Here is a 24,915-nt window from a genome sequence, read left to right as displayed (position 1 = left end):
GTATCTTTCACTGGACATTTGACTAGAGCACAACTTTTTTCTTTTGAATTGAACAAAAAAAGTTTAGTTTACGGTTTCTAAGATTCTTTACTCAAGTTCACTTGAAATATTTACTTAAGTTTATGATGCACATTAGGAAAAGTCCTTTTTTTTTTCTTTTTCCATTTCCTTTTCCTTTTCATTCTTTTGTTTCTATCTTCTATTGTTACCTTTCCTTTACCTTCTGAATTCCTTTCTCTCCTTTCCTATAGGCACTGATGTTCTTTACATTGGCCCTCTGAAAGGTGAGCCTTGCCACAATTAAAACCAAAAACTTGGTCTGTCTGCTTCAGCTATATCCTTAACTTATCTTCTAATTCCCTTGAACTGATTTCCCCCCCCAGAATTTCTGCCAACTTATATTCTTTTGACCTTGTTATTATATGTTCTAATGTTATACAAATAGAGTTAAAGTTAATTTTACATGTTTTCAAGAGAGGTAAAATAATGTACTAAAGCTTTCCTTCCAGAATGAAGCTTTTGTTTCACAATTTGCTTTATATAGCATGTATTTTTGAAAACCAAGATTCTGTACTTTATTCATACTTACTACCCATTTTTTATATTATTTATTAGGAAGTATATATTCAAGCCCAGGACTTTATAGTAAAACAATGACCCCCACTTACGATGCTCATGATGGAAGCCCCTTGTCACCAACTTCTGCTTGGTTCGGTGACAGTGCTTTGTCAGAAGGCAACCCTGGTATACTTGCTGTCAGTCAGCCAATCACATCACCGGAAATTTTGGCGAAAATGTTCAAGCCTCAGGCACTTCTTGACAAAGCGAAAATCAACCAGGGGTAAGTTTTAAAATAGAGATACATTGAGGGGTACCTGGGTGTGGTTCAGTTGGTTAAGTGTCTGAGTTTTGAGTTTGGCTTGGGTCAGGATCTCTTCAGTTGTGGGATCAAGCCCCTGGTTGGACACTGTGCTCAGTGCCGAGTCTGCTTGAGATGCTCTCCCCCTGGTCCTCTGCCCCTCCCCCTGCTTGTGTATGTGCTCTGTCTCTCAATAAATAAATAAATCTTAAAAAGATAAAATACAGATGCATTGAAGAATTTCTTTCCCCAACTAGAGGTCGAAATATTTTATTAATTTTTTTCTTGCGTTGTTCCACTGCTCTTGTTAATTTGTCTAGGTGGCTTGATTCCTCAAGATCTCTTATGGAACAAGATGTGAAGGAAAATGAGGCCCTCCTTCTCCGATTCAAGTATTACAGCTTTTTTGATTTGAATCCAAAGGTACCGAGGGTTTAGAGGGATCTCTTCTTTTTTTCCTTTTTGTTTTGTTCATTTGGATGTTGTTATCTGGAGTTGGGATAAGGAATCATTTGTACATAGCAAGTCTGAATAATATTAAAACCCCAAGCTTTAGACAAAGGCATCTGTATTTGAAATAAGTCTATTGTGTTAATAGGTTGAAAGCATAATTAAACCATCTTCTTTTGTGTTAAAATAATTGAATTTTTGGTTGATTTGTATTTTAAATGCACTAGCTTGGTACTATAGAATTGGTAAAGTTAGTTTTAGCAATTTCTTAAAACCTCTCTTTAGCTGTGTTTTTGGTAAAAGAAGAGTTCTATGAAATAGTACCTTTTCGATGACTTTCACATTTCTAATTATAAATCAGATGTGGCTTCAAAGAAAAATTCTTCTAAGTCTACGTTTCTTCATATTTAATAGGCAAACATTATGTTTTTATCAAATGACTGCATCATCTGTGCTTTTCTGAGAAGAATTAAATTTGCTATGAAATAGAGTATATTCCCTAGAAAACACATGGCACAGAGATTTCGATCTTTTGCTTCCATATTTATCATCCTTGGGGGGTAAACCTCTCAACTGATTCTTACCCTTTTCATGTCTAGATTATAGTCTAGATTTTGATGTATATACTTAACATTTTTATTACGTACTTAGGTTATTCTTTTTGTAACAGTAAAATGTGTAATTTAGAACTACAGAAAATAATCTTAATACCTTTCAGGCCATATCATGTCTCATTTTAGTAAAACCAGTGCTGGTTTGGGAACATAGTTACATTTGCTGGGGAAGGGAGATGCTGTATGTTTTGTTAACAGTCTAAAATAGTATTGTTAAGACATTACTATTAATTTTTATTAATAACTAAATGGATAATTCAGTAACATATAAATAAATCTTTACCACAAGTACATATATATGTACTTCGTATTTCAGATTCTTAAAATAATTACTGTTTCCAGGGATCTAACTCTTGGTAGTATGTTTTTCCATGGGGGGGCAAGATGTTCCCTGAAATAATTAACTCTCTGATCATAACATTTTAGTGTGACAGGTTGCAATAAGAAACTGAAAAGCAGTCACTCTTTCCTTATTTTAAATGTCTTTCATGTTTCATTTTGTTACAAGCTCTGTAATATCTAATGATTATTTTCCTGTAAAATAACATACAGAATCTTCTTTCTAATACTGAATAATAATAATTCAGTTTTAACTGTCATTATTAATGGAAAATTAGATGTGGGTATATATACATATACCTAACCCTGTAGGTATCTTTATTATTGAGTATTTGATACTGAATAAAAATCCCAGAAAAAATGTATATTAGAACTTTGTCAGGCTTTGAAAGTGAGTATTCAGTTTTCAAACCTTATGTTAAAGGTTATGTATTACAAAAGGATTGTGTCTCTTTTGCTGCAGTATGATGCAATCAGAATCAATCAGCTTTATGAACAGGCCAAATGGGCTATTCTCCTAGAAGAAATTGAGTGCACAGAAGAAGAAATGATGATGTTTGCAGCCTTGCAGGTAGTAAGAGTATTGGTAAATGGGACTTTTCAAGGGAAAGGGTAGGGGATTATTTCTAAATAGTAAAGTAGCACTGTAATTTCAGGAGCATTTTGATAGTGTTTACTTTTTTGCTTTGTAGAAATTGAATACATTTAGAAGACAAAATAAGTACATGAATTTTTTTTTTAATCTAAGAGTTTAGTGGTATACTTGATAGTTATTTTTCTGTATCCTATAGCAGAAAAAATCCTCCCATCCCCAGATATGTATTAGCTTAAAACTACCCAGTTTTCCCTTTGAAATAAAGATCTTTATTGCAAGTCAGATTTCTAAAATGAAGCTTTTAATTGCATAATTTCCTAAGTAGCTGTGGATGATAATATTTTTTAAATGGCTATAACAAAAATAATACATTTTAAAGGTGATAAAATTTTAAGTTTACTGAAACTAAACAGATTTTTAGAATAATCCTTAAGAAGTTGGTAGCTAATGTTTTCCTTACAGTAAACCAGTGTTATCCCAGAAGTGATTCTTGCATATCAGCTTTTCCAGAATAACAGTAGTGGTTATTAAAAGACTGTCATTTCATTATTGCTGTCCCCTTTAGTAAAATAACATAGGGTGGCGCCCACAAGTCTGCATTTTTAGAGACACTGTGATGCATGCAGCTGACCACTACAACAGTCATTCTTGTTTAGTGAGACTTTAGTGAATGTTCTCAGATTATGGTAGAATTCTAGTTTTGCCTAAAGTCCTAACAAAATTGGTGTTAAGTACAGAAAGCAGAGTTGCCAGTTATGAAAGGCTTTTACTGTTGGGGATCCTGGGTGGCCCAGCCGGTTAAGGGGCTGCCTTTGGCTCAAATGAATAAATAAAATCTTAAAAAAAAATTGTCCACTTCATTACTGCTGTCCCCTCTAGTAAAATAACATAGGTTTCTAGTCAAGAGCAGGCAATTAGTAAAGTTTTAGGAGAGTCAGCGCCCCTAACCCCCATCTTGTCCAAGGGTCAAATATACACATCATTGTATTTTTACAGAAATGGATTATTTTGTAGCTTTCCCCCACCCAGTGTATTGTAGGTATTCCATTTTAGGACAGTAGAAAATGCCTCAGAAACCATGTATTTTAATCTGTGGAAACTGAATGTCCCAAAACATAACTTTTTACCGAACCATTTTAGAATCTAGATTTAGTGAGAGAATTCTGAACTAATCCCCTGAGTTCTTAGAAGCCTTCCGAGAGACTGACCTGAAGGCTCTAGAAATCCATCTAGTACCATAAGGGGTGGGGGGTGGGGGAGTTTGAAAAGATGGCATGGAAAAGCCTGGTATTTTTATCTCTGGCATAACCTACACTGAATTATTTTCTCCTTGGGGCTTCTGTTTCCTTGTGTGACATAAATCTACAATAGTAAAAAGAAACAAATAATTAAAAGTAAGAAGGTATGGATAAAAAAATAGGTTAAGAACACTTTTTAAAGCAGTTACGTCTAAGTCTGTATTGTAACATTTCATAGATGTCCCATGCACCTCTGAAAGCAGAGCTGGATTTTAAGACCAGTCCCATTCATAGACAGGTTTTTCCTGGATAACTTCTAAGGACTTTGCATCACAATCACCTGAGTCACTTAATAAAAATGCAGACTGTGGGCTAGACCTCAGATGTACTGAATCAAAATCTCGGGAGATGAACCTAAGAACCTGTATTTTATTTTAGTTTATTTTTAAAGATTTTATTTATTTATTTGAGAGAGAGATAGTGGGAGAGAACATGAGTGAGGAGAAGGTCAGAGAGAGAAGCAGACTCCCTGTGGAGCTGGGAGCCCTATGCGGGACTCGATCCCAGGACTCCGGGATCATGACCTGAGCCAAAGGCAGTTGTCCAACCAACTGAGCCACCCAGGCGTCCCAAGAATCTGTATTTTAAACAACTCTCTTCATGATTCTTTTCTTTTCTTTTTTTAAAGATTTTATTTATTTACTTGACAAAGATCACAAGCAGGCAGAGAGGCAGGCTCTCTGGGACCCTGAGATCATGACCCAAGCCAAAAGCAGAGACTTTAACCCACTGAGCCACTGAGGCGTCCCTCTCTTCATGATTCTTAATGTTATTACTCTGACATGTGAGGCCACTAAGGGTCTCAGCCTACCTCATTCTCCATGATTTGTGAACATGGAAGTTTCTGTCACTTACTTTAACACAACTGAAGGTTTAGCTAGAGACTATTCATTACCAGTTCACTAAGTCTTAAAGTACAGAGGAACGCTGACAGTTGGCCCCAGATTAGTTGATTCAGTGTTCCCCATGAATAGACTGTATTCAGTGAATGAATACTTCAGAAACTTGGAATGCTGTTTAATGCTTTGAAAGGTAACTGATTAAGTGATTTTAAAAGTTCTGCTTACCTTTGTATGAAACCTCTGTAAGGTTTAGCATCAAACTCTAATTATTAGTATTTGTTCTAAGTGACTTTAAACTAAGTATATTTAAAATCATTATTCTATATGCAAAGATTTTTTCTATCTGCATGTAGGAGTGTTTATCATTACTCATCATGTATACATAGACATGTAAATATATAAGTGTATATATTCACATATAAATGTAATCAGTTTTATTCTTATGTAACTGAGAATATAAATATCTTCCTCTGGTTATGTTTTCAGCATTGAATTGAGGTGGGGACGGGGGGTGGTGGAGAGGGGAGCTTTAGCCTAACACTAAAAACTAATTTTCCTCTCCTGGGTAGTAGTAGTAATTAATATAAGGTAATCAGTGTTAATCCATTTTTACAAAAGACCTTATGCATATTCTGTTAATTCAGTCAGTATTCATTGCTTTTAGGACTTGCTTTAGACACAGGGAATGCTGTATGGGGCCAGGAAGGGACCAATAAAAAGAGTCTCTGCTTGTGTGGAGCTTGGTGGAGGACATGTTAACTCTTAAGTTCTAGGGCTTCCCAAACTAAATTCAGTTTTATACGTCCAAAGACCTACTTCTTTGTAGAAATATTTATTAGGATATTTAGGACACTGATTTCAGATGCCATTTATTTTCCTATCATTTTAGTTCTTTCCTATCATTTCTAGTTCTTTCATCTTCTCAAGTTAGGTGATGGAAAGCATTCAGTATAGATGTAGGTAGTAATCTCATTTTATAGGTTTACTAAAGTTAGAACAGTCATTTAAATAAAATACCATTTCTGTTTTCAGTATCACATCAATAAGCTGTCAATCATGACATCAGAGAATCATTTGAACAACAGTGACAAAGAAGTGGACGAAGTTGATGCTGCCCTTTCAGACCTGGAGATCACTTTGGAAGGGGGGAAAACATCAACAATTTTGGTAGGGTAAATCTAATTCCTACTAATTTAGTTGGAATTGATGCTTATCTTTTTGTGGATTTAGGTTCTCATAAATTTTGTGTGGATATGGAGAAATATTTCATGCTTTAGGGAATACAGGTATTGACTTTTCAGAAACTTTTCAGGGAGAATTGTAAAATTAGTACTGTTCTAGTCTCCAGTGCTTCCAATATAGTAAAGTTAGAGCTTGTGATATGTACCCATTCTCTCAGTGTGCAGTGGGAAAACATTTCTGCAGAGGGAAAGGTAGTTTCAAGTCATAGTAAAATTGATTTAGTGAGCTGCATATTTGAAATATTATAGAAAGAAAAGAAAAATAGATCTCAGGAAAAATTTTGATTACTAAGTTTGGTTTTAAAGCTTAGGAATTAGTTATTACAGAGGAAACACCTCAGGGCTGTTAGGATTTTGCAGAGTTTCCATAAGCAGATATAAACAGTTTTAGCTGAATTAGAATCAATATGTTCTTAAAGGTTATATGAACTGCCATTTTGATCACATCTTTTATTAGTTTTTTTAGCCATTTGAAAATGCTTTGCAATTTATGACCATATGATTATAACTTTAAAACCTTCATAATCTGTTTTATATAATTTTGCTTATTGAATAAGCTGATACTTGGTATTAGATATTAAACATTAGAGTTTCGAATTTCAAGAAAAATCAGGAAAAACTGATTTAATTCTTTCCCTAGGGTGACATCACTTCTATTCCTGAACTTGCTGACTATATTAAAGTTTTTAAGTAAGTACAAAATGCGGAGGGAGGGATTCCAAATATTAATGAATGATAAATATCAATTTTATAATCTTATTCACATTATTGAAATTTATTGTAAATTTAGGAAATGCATCTGTAAAAGCATTTACCAGTTAGAGAAACACTAAATTGTAAGAGAAAACAACGATCTTTACCAAATTAAAACTGCAGTATTCACGAACTTATTTTTATCTGATAAACAGTTTTCTTAAAGGGTAAAACAAAGACTGTGTAGCCTAGATTGCATTGTGTACATTGAGTTGTACAGTGGCATTTCAGGGGCTTTCATCCCCTCTGGGTGAATGAAAGCAGGACATAATGAACTGTTATTGCCATTGGTTATTTCCTTGTTCAGAGCCCCAGATTCTGTTGCATTTTATTCATTTGTTCATGGGACATATTATAATAAGGTTCCAGTGTATCTTATCTTGACTTTTATCAATCTAGGCATAATCCAGTCGAGAACTAGGCATTAAAGCAGAGAGGGCAAAAAGGAGAGGAGGTGACTTGGAGTATAAGATGAAAAGCCATTATGGAATAAACCATACACGGTAGCTAAACCTAGAACAGCTCCCCATACAGACCATTTCTGAGATAGGGGCAAGATTTCAGATGCAGCTCCCTACCACTTTCTCCTCCCATTACATACGTTTCCTTACCTGCTCTCCATTATGACTGCCCTGTTTTCTTTGTTTGGCATCGGGGTGGCAAGATGAAGCACCATTCAGATATACCCGAGACAAAAAAGCACTTTGCACACTTTAGTTATGCTAGGTGCACCTGCCTGTCCAGAGAGGCCCCAAAGACAGCCCTGCACACACCCAAAAACCTGCTGGTGATTATAGGACCTAGGAGCTTTCCTAGGTGATATTTACTTCACCTTTCTTGTCCTTTCCTTTTGACCTGCTAGTGATAGAGATGGCTGCCACTGACAGAAATACTAGAATGCTGGCTTGGCCCTCCTGTCTTTGTCCTCGGCCCACTCATTCTTTGTGAGAGATTCCTGAGTAGATTGATCACGAAGAGGCAAATCCAGTAACAGCAATGTTGAGTGTAATATGGTGGCCCCAGGGAACTGAGTTCAGCATACGTACAACTTGGCCATAGACTTAATGATGTGAAACTTCGCTGCTGATACTATTGATAAAGCTATTTCAAAAGTTTTTTCTGTTAATTCTGTTTGACACGTAGACCAAAAAAGCTGACTCTAAAAGGCTACAAGCAATATTGGTGCACCTTTAAAGATACATCTATTTCTTGCTATAAAAGCAAAGAAGAATCCAGTGGCACACCAGCTCATCAGATGAACCTAAGAGGTAAGGAAAGCCTTGGAATTACTAGTGTTGATGGAGAAATTTCTCTTGGCTAATAGTCAATAAACTTCATTTTGCTGGGCGGGGGGGTAGTTTTTCAGCAGAGTCATTACTTCTTCAGTTACTATTTTCAGTCTAGATTCTTCACTTTTCTCTTTTTTGTCATAAATTTGAATATTAATTTCACATGAATATTTTGTTGTAATGTCTTTGTGGCATCCTCATTTGAAGTGATACCACTTTTCTTTCAGGTAAATTTATGGTTCTCTTTTCTCATCTTCAGCATTGGGACATTCATGTTTTCTTCAATCTCACCCGTGTTGTATCCTTTCCTCTGTTTTTCCTGGCTTCTCCCTTCCTCATCAGCATCCTACTCTTTCTGACTTTCTGACTTTCCCTGATGACAAACTGGTCCCTCTCATGTTCCCCAGCCTCTTTTTTGGTTCAACACTAGGGTAGCAGGTACCTGTGGGGTTTGGCTAAGTTCTTCCTCTCCCGCAATAACTCTTCCCTGCACGTTATTGTTCAACATTCAGCTCTTGGTCTGGCCTCTGCGGTAGCCCCAGGATGCCCCTCGGAGGCTCCTCCTAGCTGACAACCTGAATGTCATTGGTTTCCTCTTGTCTCTTCAAATCTAGAGCTGTCACTAGGGGCACATTTCCACTCCCTTATGGCAAACTTGCTCCCTGTGGCCTGGGCTGTGGCAAGGGCCTCAGAGCTACTGGCTCTGGTCTTTTATTGTTTCCCCATTTCATTTGCCATTTGGGTGACTTCATTGGTTCTTCACACTGCTCCTTCACGTCCTTTATCTGATTGATGGAGTGGTTCAGGCAGAGGGAGAATTTTCTGTCCAGGTTGGTCTGGTTCTTCAGCTAAAGGACATCTTGCTGCTTCCTGCCGCAGTTTTTCTACAGGGTCTTGCAGAGTGTTGATGAGCCCTTCACTTGTGGGCATATTCACTAGAAGCACATGGCTCACTTGCAGTGAGAAGTACACTCCCTACACTCTTGGCACCAGCATGCTAGATGGAGGATGCAGTAGATTGGCATCTCACTGTTCACACTCTTTACAGCAAAGACCAGAAACGAAAATACATTTTCTGGACTGATTTCCAGTGAGATTTTGATTCCAATCAGATAAACGTTCATGTTGAGACTTGAATCCTGATTAAGTTAAGGGGCTGGAGAGACAGAATTGAGAAAGGAACAAGGCGCTTCTGGGCTCTGGAGCTGCAGCGGCAGCCTCTGGGTTTCCCAGCCTCTCCGTGGTAGCGAGGTTTGCACTTCCTTTGGCAGGCCAGGCATGAGGGTGGTGTTCAGGGAGTTAATTCCTATCGGCCCAGCCCTTTTCTCCTTTGGGTTACATTTTGCATGTACATTTATGATTATATGTAAAGCAATATGTCTTTCTAACTAAAAATATCCCTATTTAAACAAAAGTACCCAAAAAGGGGACCCCTGATTCATTCACAAAAATGATTCCCAAAATAATTTAATTTCTTGCTTAAAATACAGGGATGCTTTCCTTGATCTATTTAATTCTCCTTTCTACATAGTACATTAGGATATTTTTAGTGTATTTCAACAAAATGTCCAAATCTGTATTCTGCCCAGTAGTCCTCTGAATTGTTGTTTTAAAAAATGGGAAATCTCTGTCCTGGGTAGAAGATTAATATGCCCATGTGTTAGAATTCTGTAATTTTCCTAAAAATTTCAATTGGGTTCACTGCCTTTCTTTCATAAGACCCATGGGTTTAATTTTGGAGCTCTCTCATTATCGGTTACTGTTAGAATCCATTGCAGCTTTGTTCTTGCTTCTCTTTTAAGTTGTCCAGGACCAGCCCAGGTTATCTACTCTTGATCTATAGACTAGATCTGTCTTCTGGGCCCTGTCTTTCCTGTCTGTCCCTATTACATCCTTAACCTTCTCTCTTGTGACTGAGAAGTCAAGTCCTGGTATGGAGAATGGCTTGTGATGTGCCGCCTCTTTCACGTCCTCCCAAAAGAGCACTTTTGCTCTGCTATTAAATAAGCCCTATGATTTCTAAGCTGTTGGACCTCAGTAACTTCCCCTAAAAAATGAGAGTGTCGGACTAGATGTTCTCTATGGCCTTTGGACATCTAAAATGCAAAGTTGTAAAAAATTCAGTTCAGCAAATACTGAGTGAATTCCTGTGCTGTGAACTGTGCTGGATACTAGAGACTTGAGCAAGAACAGATGACAGTCCCACCCCTCAAGGGGTTTAGAGTATGTTGGGGGAGATAGAGAGTTACAATTTGGACAATAGTACTTTAAAAAGTAAATGATATGTCTAAGGAAGAGCAAAGTGGGTAAGGGTGCTTGCTCTGTCAGTGTTCAGTGACTATGGAGAGAATTAGGATAGACTTTGTGAGGGAAGTAATGCCAGAGTTAGATCCAAGCTCTAACTCGAGGTCCATGGAAGGAAGGTGAGTCCAGGCAGAGACTGTTGTGGAGAAAAGCCTGAAGAAAAGCATGAGCAAACGGGGTTTGTGCTGCTGGAATGTAGAGTTCAAGGGGGAGGATGAATACTTCTGTAGTGGGTGTTGAATCTGATTCTTACTAAGATGAATGATAATAGCAGAAGAAATTGGCAGGAAGTAAGAGGATAAAAATAATAAGGAGATTGTTTTTTCCACTGGCAGCAATGAAGTGCCACTAAGATTATTAACATGAAAATGACAGGATCTATCCTATTTATATTGGCTATGGTATAGAGGAGTAATTTAGATGACTCTAAACTGTGATCCAGATTAAGGAGGTCAATATAGGTAGGGAAAAGGGTACCTATTCAGAGGGCCCTGAGGAAGCACAGTCAGCAGCCTGGGTGATTAACTTGGGAGAGGATAATGGGGAGGGACTTATTTCTGGCTTGTGCAGTTGGGTGAATAGGGTTGAGAATGTAGAAGAGCTGAGTTTAGGGAGAAAGATGATGAGTTTAATTTTGGGTTATTTTAAAGGTGAGGTACCTGTGGGATTTCTGTGGAAGATACTCTATAGGCCATTGGATCATGGGAGATCCGCACTGCTGATAATGATGGTAGCTGTTTCAGGATTAATAGTAAATGCAGCCTAAGAACAGTTGTCTGTAATATGAAAAGGCTAAGAATAGAACCCTGTAGGACACCCATGTTTGAGGTACAGGGCAGATGAGAGGAAGAGGAGCTTGCAAGGGAAACAGCAAATGCTTATGAAGACCATGGAAGTGAGGTATGGTGGGAGCCAAGGTAAAAGTTGTTTCTAAAAAGACAGTAGTCAACAGCGTCAGGTACTATAGAAAAATAAAGAGTGTTAAGCCTCCATAGCATTTAGCCCCATTGGAGGTGTTTAGTGGCCTTGATGAAGAACAGATTCAGCAGATACCAGTGGCCTTTTGAATATGGGAGCCAAAGTACCGTCACTGAGAAGTAAATAGGAAACAAAGATAGCTTTTTGTTAACCTTACTGTGACAAGGAAGGAGGAAAGAGGGCAGTAATAGCAGAGAGAGCTATAAGGTGGAGGAGAAAGGCACTTTGTGGTTTAAGATGGAAGAAACTCAAGGAAGTTAAATGCTGATGGAAACATCACAATAGAAATAGAAAGGAAGAAAGAAATCTAGTATCCAGGAGAGGAAGGAAGATCTTTTTAATGGAGCAAGGCTCCTGGGATGGCAGAAAACTCAGCTCGCCTGGATAGGAGAGCCTTAAGAGGAGAGATCCCTCTCCCACTGTAGAAGTCGAGGGGAGCTAGCTTTATCAGTTATGGTAGCAGGAAGCTCTGTGACTCATGGCTTTTTTGGAAAAAAGAGATGAAGTTGTCCACTGAGAGGGGATGGCATCAGAAGCCTGAGAAGATTGAAATAAACGTTGTTGAGAATGTCTGAAAACACAGAGAGACTGCAAGTGTCATGGGCTCAGTTGAAGTTGGGAATCTGTGAATTTCTAGTGAGATCTATCTGCTTGGTTTTGTGATATCTTTTTTTCTTCCCTCTCCTAGGGAAGGCTCAGCAGCCTAATATAGGCAAGTAAAAGATAGATGATTGGATTGATCCCTGGTTAAGGTTTTGGTAAATGAGTATAGTGGAAAGACAGTTAATCTAGGGAATTGGAGGTTGATACCTGGTTAATGGTGTGCAGGCTGAACTCAGGAAAAGAAAGAGGTGAGAACATATTGCTGATGGGGAGAAAGTTGTGGGGCTGCAAAAAGGGTCCCTCAGATGGTTTGAAGAGAGGACTGAAGGTTGTGATTAGAATGGGCTGTTTACATTGAACATTTCAAAGGAACTGTAATTGGGTTACAGTGAAGTATGGCATATTGCCATTGAAGTAGGCAGCCCAGGTGGCATGGAGTGAATATGGCCTGAGATGTGGACTAGTAAGTGCCTCTGCCACCTACACTAGCACCTGAGTTACCCACTCACTTTGCCTCTCTGAGCTTTTTAGGGTTTTTTTGGTTTTACTTTACTTTTTTTTTTTTTTTAAGTTTATTTAAACAATCTTCTCACCCAACATTGAGCTCAAACTCATGATCCTGAGATCAAGAGTCACACATTCCTGCAGTTGAGTCAGTCAGGTGCCCCAGTATTTTTTTTTTTTTTAAAGAGGCCTAATTATTATGGATTGTACACATTAAATCCATTTGAATGATTAATGAAGTCCATAAAAGATCATATATCTTCAAACATCTCATTTTAACTTTGCAGATTAAATGCATTGCCACACAACTTCCTGATAGTTTGTAACCCTTGCACAGAAAGAGTTAAATGCTGTAGCTAATTTTTTTTTTTTAAGATTTTATTTATTTATTTAACAGAGAGTGAGAGAGTACAGGCTGAGAAGGAGAAGCAGGCTCCCCGCTGAGGAGGGAGCCTGATCCAGGACTCTGGACTCCATCCAGGACCCTGAGATCATGACCTAAGCCAAAGGCAGCTGCTTAACCAACTGAGCCACCCAGGCGCCCCTGTAGCTAATATTTTTTAAAGAAAGCAAAGGGGAGAAAGTCTACCGAATTCATGATAGGAGTTGCTTCTAGAGAGAAGAGGACCTCCCATTTATCTAAAATGTTCTTTTTCTCTTAATATAATACTTCAATTTTAACATCTGTCCTTATTATATGGTGGATATATAGACATTTATTATCTTGTCCTTATACTCTCTGTGCAGAGAGAAGTTGCTCCAGTACAAAGAGCAAAACAACCACAGACCCTAACAGTTTACAAGCCTACTTGATGGTCTTAAGACCTATTGAGGGTGACAATTGGAATACCCTTTAAAGAGCCTGACATGGTACATTATCTTATTTGTCCTTACAGCATTCCAGTGAGGTAGAGTTTATGGTCAGGAAATTTTGGGGGGAGATGTTAAATAAATTGGCAGTAATTATGAAGTGACAGAGAAAGGTGTGAAGCCTAAATCAGATGGCAGAGCTGCACTGCACTGCATTACTCTGGTTACTGCTTGTTTATGACAGCCGTTCTCCCGCCATGTTCAGTCCAACTGTGTTCTCTACTGTGAAGCTACGAGCTAATGCTTAACTGAGTTGATAATGTGGCTTTTTGTAGCCCATATCTGTGTGTTGCTGAAAACCAGGGGAGTGAAATTCTAATACCAGTTATTTTCATACTGACTTCCCCAGTATGTAAGTGTAGATTACCTTCTATAGTAGATGTGCTTCTAAAGTACTGCACGTAAAGTTAACTTGTGAATTGAGTCAAATCTATGAAGAAACTGTAGTTTTAAAGAAACCATTTTTGTGCAGATGCTTACCCTCTGAATTGAAGTTATTATAAGTGTGAATATTTAAGTGTTTCAGCACTCTGGAATTTTGGAAAGAGGCACATGCCCAGTAGTGTTTAGTTGGATCCTGAGAGCCTCTGTTTTTCTTCTCCCTGCCATTAGGTTTCTTCCTGCCATGGAGGATAGGAGGGCCTTGAGGAGAATCCTGTATAGGACTCCAGCTCAAATAGGAATCCCATGGACACAATGCCTTTTCTTTCTTTCTTTCTTTTTTTTTAAAGGCATTATAAGTCATTTATTCTTAGGATATCTGGCCAGTAGAGCATGTGACTCTGATGGGGTCATGAGTTCAAGCCCCATGTTGGGTGGAGGGATTACTTTAAAAAAAAAAAAAAAAAAAAAAAAGTCACTTATTCTTATCAAAACATGAATTACAGAAAGACACTTTAATATCCCTATACATCTAAAAACTTAAAAACCCCAGATAATTTAAGGTTCAAGGAACTGAATGATATTTCAAGAATATCAGGGCACCTGCCCAGCTCAGTCAGTTGAGCATCCAACTCAGTTTCAGGTTGGGTCATGATCTCAGGGTTGTGGTGCAGGCTCTTTCTTTCTCTCTCTCTCTCAAATAAATCTTTAAAAAACAAAACCAGAAACCCACAATATCAAATTTGTGGGATGGTGTTTTGGGGTAATATCCTTTTTAATAGGACCCTTTCCTTCTCTTTTCAATTAAGTTTTATGAAGGCCCCAAATTGTATTAGATGTGACTCTTTGCTGTGCCTCAGAGTTATTGGGCAGAAAAATTTCTTCCCAATTAATCGATTACAAAACAGCAAAATTCAGCATGTTAACATAAAATGAGGGCTGTCTGTATTGGCTTGGGATTTCTTAAAAGTAAATTTGACCGTTATAATATTTTTTTTATTCTAGGATGTGAAGTTACCCCAGATGTAAACATTTCAGGGCAGAAATTCAATATTAAACTCCTGATTCCAGTTGCAGAAGGCATGAATGAAATCTGGCTTCGTTGTGACAATGTAAGTTTTCCATTTAAAAATATAAACCTCAATTTTTTCTTTGATTCCTTAGTGAGTAGACCAGCCATCCTTACATTTTATACTCCTAGGACCCATCATGTGATACATTTCATATTTCAGTATTTTTTTTCAACAGGAAAAACAGTATGCGCACTGGATGGCAGCCTGCAGATTAGCCTCCAAAGGCAAGACCATGGCAGACAGTTCGTATAACTTAGAAGTTCAAAATATTCTTTCCTTTCTGAAGATGCAGCATTTAAACCCAGATCCTCAGTTAATACCAGAGCAGATCACAACGGATATAAATCCTGAATGTTTGGTATCCCCTCGCTATCTAAAAAAGTACAAGAACAAGCAGGTATTTGATTCATTTTACTTCATCTGTTTTCCCCTGGTTTTATGATTTTGTACATACTTTAAATTTAGTTTCCCCTCTTAAATAAAACTTTTAGTCATAAATTCTTATCTGGTGGTCAGAGTATAAAATAAGCTGCAGATAGCCTTTAGTCCATTTGAAAATAGGTCATTTAAAAAAATGTTTCTCATTTTAATAGGACAGATAATGAGGTGAAATAGTTGGGAGCATTTACTCACAACAACGTAAGGAAATCACCCTATGAATGAGGTGTTCTTTCAGGGAATTGAATATGGTGTGGATGCTTTGGGTTTCATTTCTTTTATAATTGTGGTATAAAGCACAGCCAGCATTTCCCAACAAAATCTCTAACAGCTCTCCCTGCTGCTGAAATTGACTTTTCCAGCTTTGGAAATAAACTTTATGAGGGTAGAAATAGTCTACAGTTCAGCATTGTTTTTTTCTTAACAGTAAAAAACCTAAACCAAAATTTTGCATGATGTGACAGAGTTTGGTAAATTTTCATTGACACTCACTGCTTTTCTTCACTCTGTTTAGAATTCCTTTCCTGGAAATTAATACCATAAAAGGATTGCTATTTAGGAAAATGGTTCTTCGGTACAACATGAAAGGTTCTTTGCAGGGGAATTTCACTTGGGATAGCCCCCAGTATTTGCTACACCAAACATGCCATAAAAGGCAAAGGCTTCAGTCTGAGGTGGGGGATGAAGAAGACTTTTCAAATAAATATTTTATTTCTATCTAGTTTCATTTTTATCTCTGTTAAAGAATAATTTTGAAGCATTACTGAAAGGGCCCAGTGAAATACCTAGAATGCTTATTAATTCTTAACTTTAAATATAATGTTTATCATATGGGTCTGAAATCACTTAGCTAGAAATAGATGTTCAGAAGTTTTAATTGCCAAGTATTTGTCTTTAAGTTTCAGAGATTGTGTAAGCGCTACACAATTTCTCTACGTAGAAACTGTTTATCCACAGTCCTATGATGTGGGAGTGGTAAGGAATGGAGGAAATGCTGCCCTGGGGAGCTTTATGGAATGTAGATTGTAAGTTAAAAAGGGAAAGTGAATCAAGTACTAATTTAAATTTTTTTTAATTCTTAGTTATTTCATTTAGAAATTGTTAAAGGAAAAAACTTGTTTCCAAAAGTGGATTCATTTGCCTTCAAAGGCAAGGAACAATTTCAAACATTAGCAAGCTATCATTTCACTTTCAGGTATCAGGAAAAAAAGATCTTAAAATCTAACTGAAGATTGCCAAATGTTGGTTTAGTTGTCAGAGGTCCTGAGTTGTTTTCTCAGAAGCCTTTCAAATGGTAGTTTTCACTTTTAAAAAAGAGTTTTCTATCCCTCATTTCTCAGCTAGATTGTCAAGTGAAAATTCTCTTGCGGACAGAAACAGTGAATATTTGACTGGCAGGATAACAGAATCTAAGGATTCTTCCAGCCTTGTCCTCCATGTTGACATCTTATCAAAAGCATATTCTTTCTTAATCTTGCCTTCCCTGACTAGATTTATGAGTTGTTCCCAGGACATAGAGACCGCAGATTGCCCTGACACCTAGGAAGTGCTGATAGGCAGAAGTATAGTTGCTATTGTGTGTCAGGTGCTGTACTGGTCATTGGATGTAGTGCTCAGTAATTGTTAAACTATCTAATATAGTGGCATTCAGGAGTCCACTAGGAACAGAGGTGGGCCATGGGCTCTTTCATTCCTATCAGGACCCATCAATACACATTTTGTTACATTTAATCTACTTTAAATCCCCAAAGCCATATGTTATTCAAACTTACTATATATATATCTTAACATGACTGTAACTCCCAAACTAGTTTTTTACATTTTAGAGAAAAGAGTTGTTCTCTGCTTTATCCATGTGAATACAAATTGAGATAGACTAATGTGTACAGCTGCCATTCCTAGTGTAGTGTATAGCATCTCTTCATTTTCCCTTCCAGGAAAAAGGATGCAAAAAACAGATGGTAATTGAGGATTTGCTTTTCTTGTGTAAATAAAGAAACAGTATGGTCACTGCACTTACCTTATACGTTCAACTTATTTCTGAAAAGTGGTGCATGGGTCATATTATTGGACTCGATCTCAAAATATTAAAGTTTTTTTTGAACATTAATTCTGATTTTGCTACTAAAATCATTAGGCCTACCCTAACCAGTAAGAACTGGTAAATGAGCAGGGAAACATTATTTGCTCTTTGTTTTCCCCTACAAATTTCTATCATAATTTTAGTAACACGTAACAGTCTAAAATAATGAAGTGTTTCTCAGTATTCTAAATGGAAAGTAATCGCTGCTTCCTTGTTTTCATTTTCATGCTTGCATTACTTTGCTTGGTTTCCACCTAAAGTAATTTTTTTTGCATGGTTTTTGGCTGGAATTTTGGTTTGCAGGTTACCGCAACTTTTTCTTTGCTTCATTGCCATTTTTTCTGATTGCCTTTTTTTTTCTTTCTGCTTCCTTTTTCTTTCTTCGCATTGCCATCTACAGCCAGGCTATATAAGAGATTTGGTAAGTTCTCCATATTAACCAAAAAAAGAAAAGAAAAATATTTAAAGCTTTGGACACAGTCCCCTCTTACAGATTAATTTCCTTCCACTCTTAGTGGGAGTATAATTTAAAAGTTAACTTTTCTATGATTCCTTTAGAAAAAATTATTAAATTATTATGGTTGTTTCAAGTACTTTAAAGGTGATAAATACTCCTGCTAGAAATTTATATTCCAGGTGCTCATTCTGATATTGTGTCTTGGTGCTAATTTAAAAACTCATGTATAGGATTAGAACGTGCCCTTGTATAAAAAGCAGTGACATATATGTGTATACTTGGAATATATCTCAAGAGTGGCAGTTATGTGCTCCTAATAGTACTTGTTGTTTCTGGATATATGGAAACTGAAATGAAGAAGAAATACACTAAGGGTTATTTATTTATTTTTTAAAAGATTTTATTTATTTATTTATTTATTTATTTATTTATTTATTTGACTGAGATCACAAGTAGACAGAGAGGCAGGTGGGGGTGGGGGAGTAGGCTCCCCGCTGAGCAGAGAGCCTGATGCGGGGCTCAGTCCCAGGACCCTAGGATCATGACCCGAGCCCACTGAGCCACCCAGGCGCCCCTACCAAGGGTTATTTTGAAGAGTCATCATTTCACTAAAATACCCAAATGTAGCTGCAGAAATTTCCCAATTCCAACTCTTATGACATATGATTGTGGGGTGGGGCACATAGTTTAATTTTTTCCTTTTTGTCTTGATCCTCCCATGAAAGACTGTTGTTTGATGGTAAAGGTATTGTTTAATCATGTTTAGATAACAGCAAGAATCTTGGAGGCCCATCAAAATGTAGCTCAGATGAGTCTAATTGAAGCCAAGATGAGATTTATTCAAGCTTGGCAGTCCTTACCAGAATTTGGCATCACACACTTTATTGCAAGGTCAGTGGTTCTCCTAAATACCTGTGTATAAATATTAATCTGTGCTTTTTTACTTAATCTACTTCAATTAAATATTTAAAATACCTGCTGAGATGCTTCAAGCAATTTTACAGTAACATGTAAAGAATATTTTAATGTATTTTCTATACTCGTAATTTTTACATTAAAAATTAAAAATGATTTCTATTTTTACTTATGTGAAAATATTACTCTCATGAGTTAAAGAGCACGTCTTAAAACCAGAGCAACATGTCCTCCTATCCCCAACATGTTTTTAAACATTTTTTATGTTTTTAATACTCTAGGTTCCAGGGAGGAAAAAAAGAAGAACTTATTGGAATTGCATACAACAGACTGATTCGGATGGATGCCAGCACAGGAGACGCAATTAAAACATGGCGTTTCAGTAACATGAAACAGTGGAACGTGAACTGGGAAATAAAAATGGTAAGCTCAGTGTTAACTTTGAGTGCGTGTAGAGCACTAATTTCTGCTAAGAATCAGTAAATTAAGAATAAAAAGGGAGATAAATGTCTTAGATTATTTGTACCATCACCTCTTACAGTATAAAACCTGGTTGGTTATTCATTTCACACTTAAACTTTCCTATTTCATGACTAACCCAGTTATTGAACTCTAAGCACACAATCTGCTTAGAAGGTGGTTTTCTGGAACTGGTACATCCCTGTCTGTCACTGTAGCAGCTACTGTTTATTGAATGCCTACTCTGTGCCTGTCATGATGGCTAGATGTTTCTATATTCGTACCGTGCTTCTAATCTCACCACAGCCTTGTGGGTGGTTGGATTGTCCCTGCTTTACAAATGAGGACACTCACATTTAGAGACCTGATGGCCATGATTACCATGACCACACACTTGGTAATGGGATCAGGATTCAAACTCCGATGCTCAGGGCTGTAAAAGCTGGCACAGCTCCTACTATATATCATGCTGTCCCTAGCCTTGAAGTACAGTGAATATCATTTAAAATAAACAGTCTTTTACTGATAAGCCATGTGTTTTAGGATCTTCAGGTTTGTTGTTTCGGTTCCTATTACTGCGTAGAATCTCATTTTTCTGAAATACAGTAGTGTCCCTCCTTATCTGTGGTTAACCACAGTCTAGAAGCAGAAGATGCATTCTCCTCCTGACCTGTTGTTAGAAGGTCCATAGTGGCCTAACGCTATGTCACAGTGCCTGCTGTGTCCTTTACCTTCATCCTGTCTTGCTGGCATTTTATTTCCCATTATCACAGGGGTGAGTGCAGTACAATAAGATATGTTGAGAGAGACCATATTCACATAACTTTGATTATAATATACTGTTATAATTCTATTGTTAATCTCTTCCAGTTTCTAATTGGTAAAGCTTATCATCTGTATGTATGTAAAGGGAAAAAAGCAGAGCACATACAAAGTTCAGTACTACCCATGGTTTCAGGCATCCACTGGGGTTCCAGAGATTTCCCATGGATATGGGGCTGGGGGCTCCTGTATTCAAACATAATACCTAAAGGTTAAATGTCTTGAGCAAGTATGAACTTAAATGTAACTTAAATGCAGGAAGTGGGTTTTCTCCCAGGCCTTGAAGAGAGACCTTCTCACTAACTGAATCACCAGAGACCATTGAGAACATAATGACTTAAACCCCTTGCATTCAGTCTTTTCAGAATGAAAAACTAAAAAGGAGTGGTGGAGGGGCTAATAAACTTAATCTTCTGGAATCGAAGGCACGATTTAGGATTTTTTTAAAAATTTGAGGATCAGCAAGTACTTTGTGAGAGGGCAGACATTAATAGCACATTAATAGCACATTAGCTTCGCTTGTACCCAACCATATACAGTTTTCCTGGGACTGACAGTTCTTGGTCTTTGTTTCCAGGTCACGGTAGAGTTTGCAGATGAAGTACGATTGTCCTTCATTTGTACTGAAGTAGATTGCAAAGTGGTTCATGAATTCATCGGTGGCTACATATTTCTCTCAACACGTGCAAAAGACCAAAATGAGAGTTTAGATGAAGAGATGTTCTACAAACTCACTAGTGGTTGGGTGTGAATAGAGCTACTGTGTAATGAAACTCCATGGCCGTAACAATATTTAACTTTGAAAGCTGTTGTTATATGCTGCTTAATAAAGTAAGCTTGAAATTTATCATTTTATCATGAAAACTTTTTTGCCTTACCAGACCAGTTAATAAGTGCACTAACAAGCACGACTATTAATCTGCTATCATGATACAATATGTGGACTTGAATGTGGCACACATTCCTTAGGGCCAGGAATTGAAAACTAAAGTAGTGGACAAGTCAGGAATAAAACATCACTGATTTAATTTAAGCTAGCCAAACCAAGAAACTCAAGCCATATACTTTAAAGCTATCCAGGGCTTAAACTACATGAAGTCTATTTATCATGTTTAATGCATGTGTTTTAATGTATGTTTAATTTGATCTTGTGTTTTAAAAATACCAACTTCTGGTAGCCTTTGATGCTCCATCTCCCACTCATCCCCAAATAAATCAGGCCTACAAAAGATGCCTGATACTTAATAATGATGTCATTGTTCGACTTTGAAGGAAAATGCTATCAGTGCGTTAGGCTTGGTTCATTTTTGTCCTTGAATAAGCATGTATGTATAATGTCTTGTGATTTTATTTTTACACCCTATTGTATTACAACACCTGTATTCACCAGCATATTCACGTCTGCCTAAAATATGCAACTTTTGCATTACAATATGAAGAAAAGGTCTATGAAGTATGCATTTTGTGTAACTAATGTACAAACACAAATTTTATAAAATTGTACAGTTTTTTAAAAAAACTCACAACTAGCAAATGGCTTAGATGTAGCATCTTTGCATTAATTAAATGCTTTTAAAAGTATAATGTGCAGTTTTCATACCTGCTAAATTAAGAATGACTTCGTTATAGTCATGATTTGCCACAGTGTCCTTAACTCTGATGCCTGGACTGGCCATGTTCTCGTCCGCCGCGCTGTTACAGTCCCCATTGGTGCTAGTCAGAAAATTCCTAGCTCACACAACCCAAAAGGGTGCCAGGAGGGGTGGATTACCAGTATTGTCCAATAATCCATGGTTTAAAGACTGTATAAATGCATTTTATTTTAAATAAAAGCAAAATCTTTTATTTAAGTTTCTTTTTGTACTTCTTGTCTTTACTGTTTACATAGAATTAACTGATGAACTTTGGCCTTTTGGATACATTTTGCCTGTACCTTTTGTTGGAAGACAGCTTGCTGGTATTCCAGAGTATCACCAGAGAGTGACACTTAATCTCTAGGATCGATTTTTCCACCCTCCCCCTCACTTTTCATATTTAAATATTAGAAATATAAGCAGAAATAGGACATTGAACAGACACTATTGCCTTGGACCGAATTTGTTTAAAACTGCAAACTGACTCCTGGTCTAAAAAGACACAACTCACATGTATGAATTTACTCCCTGTTAGTACTATTACATCCTCATTCTGTTGCCAAACTTCAGTCCTGGACATTTCCCCCTTTAGCTCTGGCATTTAATCAAGCCAGGTCTTCTTGATTTTTCCCTCAGGCAAACTTTTGTCATTGCTGTCACTGATACCTGAATTCAGGTTCTTGTCCTGTGCCTGCCATGATGCCACAGCCTCTGAACACAAAGCAGATCACATTCTCCATGGCTTATCTTTGTACTCTAAGGTCAAGTCCTAACAAACCTCACTCCAAAATATAAGGGCTTCTTCCCACTAATAAATAAATAAAAACTAAACAATATATTCCCTTTCCTCACTTTAAATACAGGTTACCCACTTACACAGAGCCCGAAAACATATTTATTTATGTTTAAGATTTTATGTATTTGAGAGAGAGCATGAGTGGGGGAAGGAGCAGAAGGAGAAGCAGACTCTGCTGAGCAGGGAGCCCAATGTGGGGTTCCATTCCAGGATCCCCAGATCATGAACTGAGCCAAGGGCAGACACCTAACCAACTGATCCATCCAGGCACCTCAGCTCTAAAATATATTTAGATGAAGGCATACTCAAGTCCTGTAGAGTCTCATAGCCACTCTGCTGATTTCTTGGTGTTTTGCCCCACTTGCTGTACTGGCGATTTTGGTAATTAATTCAGCCCCAGCATATCACTGGCTTTATGTCAGCTCTGGTGACCCTGGTTGACTACAACAGAACAGCCAAAGTCCCCAGGCAGGAGCTAAGAGGTCTCTGGTCCGGATGCCAGCCTGCATTCTCCTTACTTCTCAAACTGGGCGGTCCACATTCTCCAGATGCGGTTTGCACCTCGCCTACCACCATGATATTCTGTAGACTTTCTTCCAATCTCCCACCTGTCCCAAATCCCAGCTTTCTGGCGTTTTAGAAATTTTACAAAGAGCTCAAGGGTTCTTTCTTTTATGAATACTTCCAAGCTTCCTCATAGCCCCCAAATTTCTATTCCAGTGAACAGCTACTAAATTTAGTCTTTTGGGAACTTAAGAACAATCATCCTTAACGGTTATTGTCTGAAATAATTTATTATTCCCTTGAGGACAAGATCTGAGCCTCATGGTCTCTACCTGGGATCACTTAACACATATTTGTTCATTGAACATGGCTATTTTAGAAATCAAGGAATTAATTACAAATTAGAATTTTTACAATCAAAGCATAGTTTAATAGGGAGGAAACAGACATGGTTTTTGCACACCAGCTATGCACTGAGAGGTGTGCTGGGTGCTTTCATATACGTGACCTCTTCTAAAAATTCATACAATCAATCCATCCTCATTTTTTAGACTCAGACCAAGTGACCTGTTCAAACTAAACAAAGCTATAATTAATATATTTATATCTATATCTATATATATAAAATTAAAAGCTATAAAATAGCCAAGGCAGAGCTCGGAAGTTGAACCCAGATTTCCTTCTCCCTACTCAGTAGTGTTAAAAACAAACCCTTCACAAATCTTGAGGAAGTCCATTGGTAGTGGTCTCTCTACAGAGACAATATCAGTCCATGAGAAGGACTGGCCCAAGCCTCCAGAGAACCATTTTCAGGTTTCTGTTTTGTGACTCAGTTTCATGTGAACATGAAGGCACTGGGCACAGGAGATCAACCAAGCTCTCTTCCAACTCTGTTTCTCATATCAGCAAGTTAGCGACCTGCTGATGTAGTTAATCAGTAATTTTAACTTGGTACAAATTATTTTTTACAAAACCTTGAACTTCAAAGGTCAGGGACCTAAAGACATGAACTTATTTTCTTTTTCAGCTTTACCAAGGTATAGCTGACAAAGTTGTAAGATATTTAAAGTGTAGGGCACCTGGGTGGCATAGACAGTTAAATATCTAACTCTTGGTTTCGGCTCAGTTTGTAATCTCAGGGTTGTGAGATCAAGCCCTACGTCAGACTTCACACCTAGCACAGTCTCCTTGAGATTCTCTCTCCTCCCTCTACCCCTTCTGCTTGTGGTCGCTCACTTTTTCTCAAGTAAATGATCTCAAAAGAAATAAAGCATACATCATGGTAATTTGATATATGTATATATTCTGAAAGGATTTCTACCTTTCAGAATATATACATATCTATATATAGTTAACACATATATATAGTTAACACATCTATCCCCTAGAGATACAAACTTTATAGAAGAAAAGCCACTTGCAGTTCTTGACCCTCTGCTCTTACACAAGCCAAAAAACAAGTGTGACAGATTGTACTTTTTGCATTCTGTATACCATAGTTTTTGTTCCTTTTTTAAGTTAAAAGTCTTTGCAAATCAAAACCACAACGAAATAGTATCTCACACCTCTCTGAATGGCTAGACTCAAAAAGACAAGGAAACAAGTGTTGGTGAGGATTTGGAGAAAAAGGAATCCTCTCATACACTATTGGTGGCAAAGCTAACTGGAGCGTCCTCAAAAATTGAATAATAGAAATCCTGTATGGTCCAGTAAATTCACTACTGGGTATTTACCCAAAGAAAACAAAAACATTAATTCTAAAAGATATATGCACCCTGTAATTGTTGCAGCATTATTTACAACAGACAAGATCT

The 24,915-nt window shown here is 37.4% G+C and overlaps 1 protein-coding gene across 6 annotated transcripts in view; it reads left to right on the top strand.

Annotated features, from left to right (window-relative positions):
* The window catches only part of FERMT2 (FERM domain containing kindlin 2), a 90,550-nt gene extending 68,530 nt beyond the window's left edge, over positions 1-22,020 (top strand). The window contains exons 5-18 of one of the 6 annotated variants that reach the window (XM_059182117.1): positions 252-284; positions 616-841; positions 1,180-1,282; positions 2,726-2,833; positions 6,030-6,164; positions 6,879-6,928; positions 8,135-8,259; positions 14,926-15,032; positions 15,169-15,390; positions 17,369-17,392; positions 17,915-17,935; positions 18,738-18,862; positions 19,168-19,309; positions 20,745-22,020. In XM_059182117.1, the coding sequence (XP_059038100.1) occupies positions 252-284; positions 616-841; positions 1,180-1,282; positions 2,726-2,833; positions 6,030-6,164; positions 6,879-6,928; positions 8,135-8,259; positions 14,926-15,032; positions 15,169-15,390; positions 17,369-17,392; positions 17,915-17,935; positions 18,738-18,862; positions 19,168-19,309; positions 20,745-20,918 (1,595 nt within the window). In that variant the 3' untranslated portion in view covers positions 20,919-22,020. The remainder of the gene's footprint in view (positions 1-251; positions 285-615; positions 842-1,179; positions 1,283-2,725; positions 2,834-6,029; positions 6,165-6,878; positions 6,929-8,134; positions 8,260-14,925; positions 15,033-15,168; positions 15,391-17,368; positions 17,393-17,914; positions 17,936-18,737; positions 18,863-19,167; positions 19,310-20,744) is intronic. The other 5 variants (XM_059182118.1, XM_059182119.1, XM_059182121.1 and 2 more) reach the window with 5 other exon arrangements.
* Positions 22,021-24,915: the final 2,895 nt, after the last annotated feature.

This window comes from Mustela lutreola, chromosome 7 (genome assembly GCF_030435805.1).
Source record: "Mustela lutreola isolate mMusLut2 chromosome 7, mMusLut2.pri, whole genome shotgun sequence".
In the NCBI taxonomy this organism is placed as follows: Eukaryota; Metazoa; Chordata; class Mammalia; order Carnivora; family Mustelidae; genus Mustela; species Mustela lutreola.
Note: the sequence above shows the minus strand (reverse complement) of the source record. Positions and strands in the feature narration are given on the sequence as shown.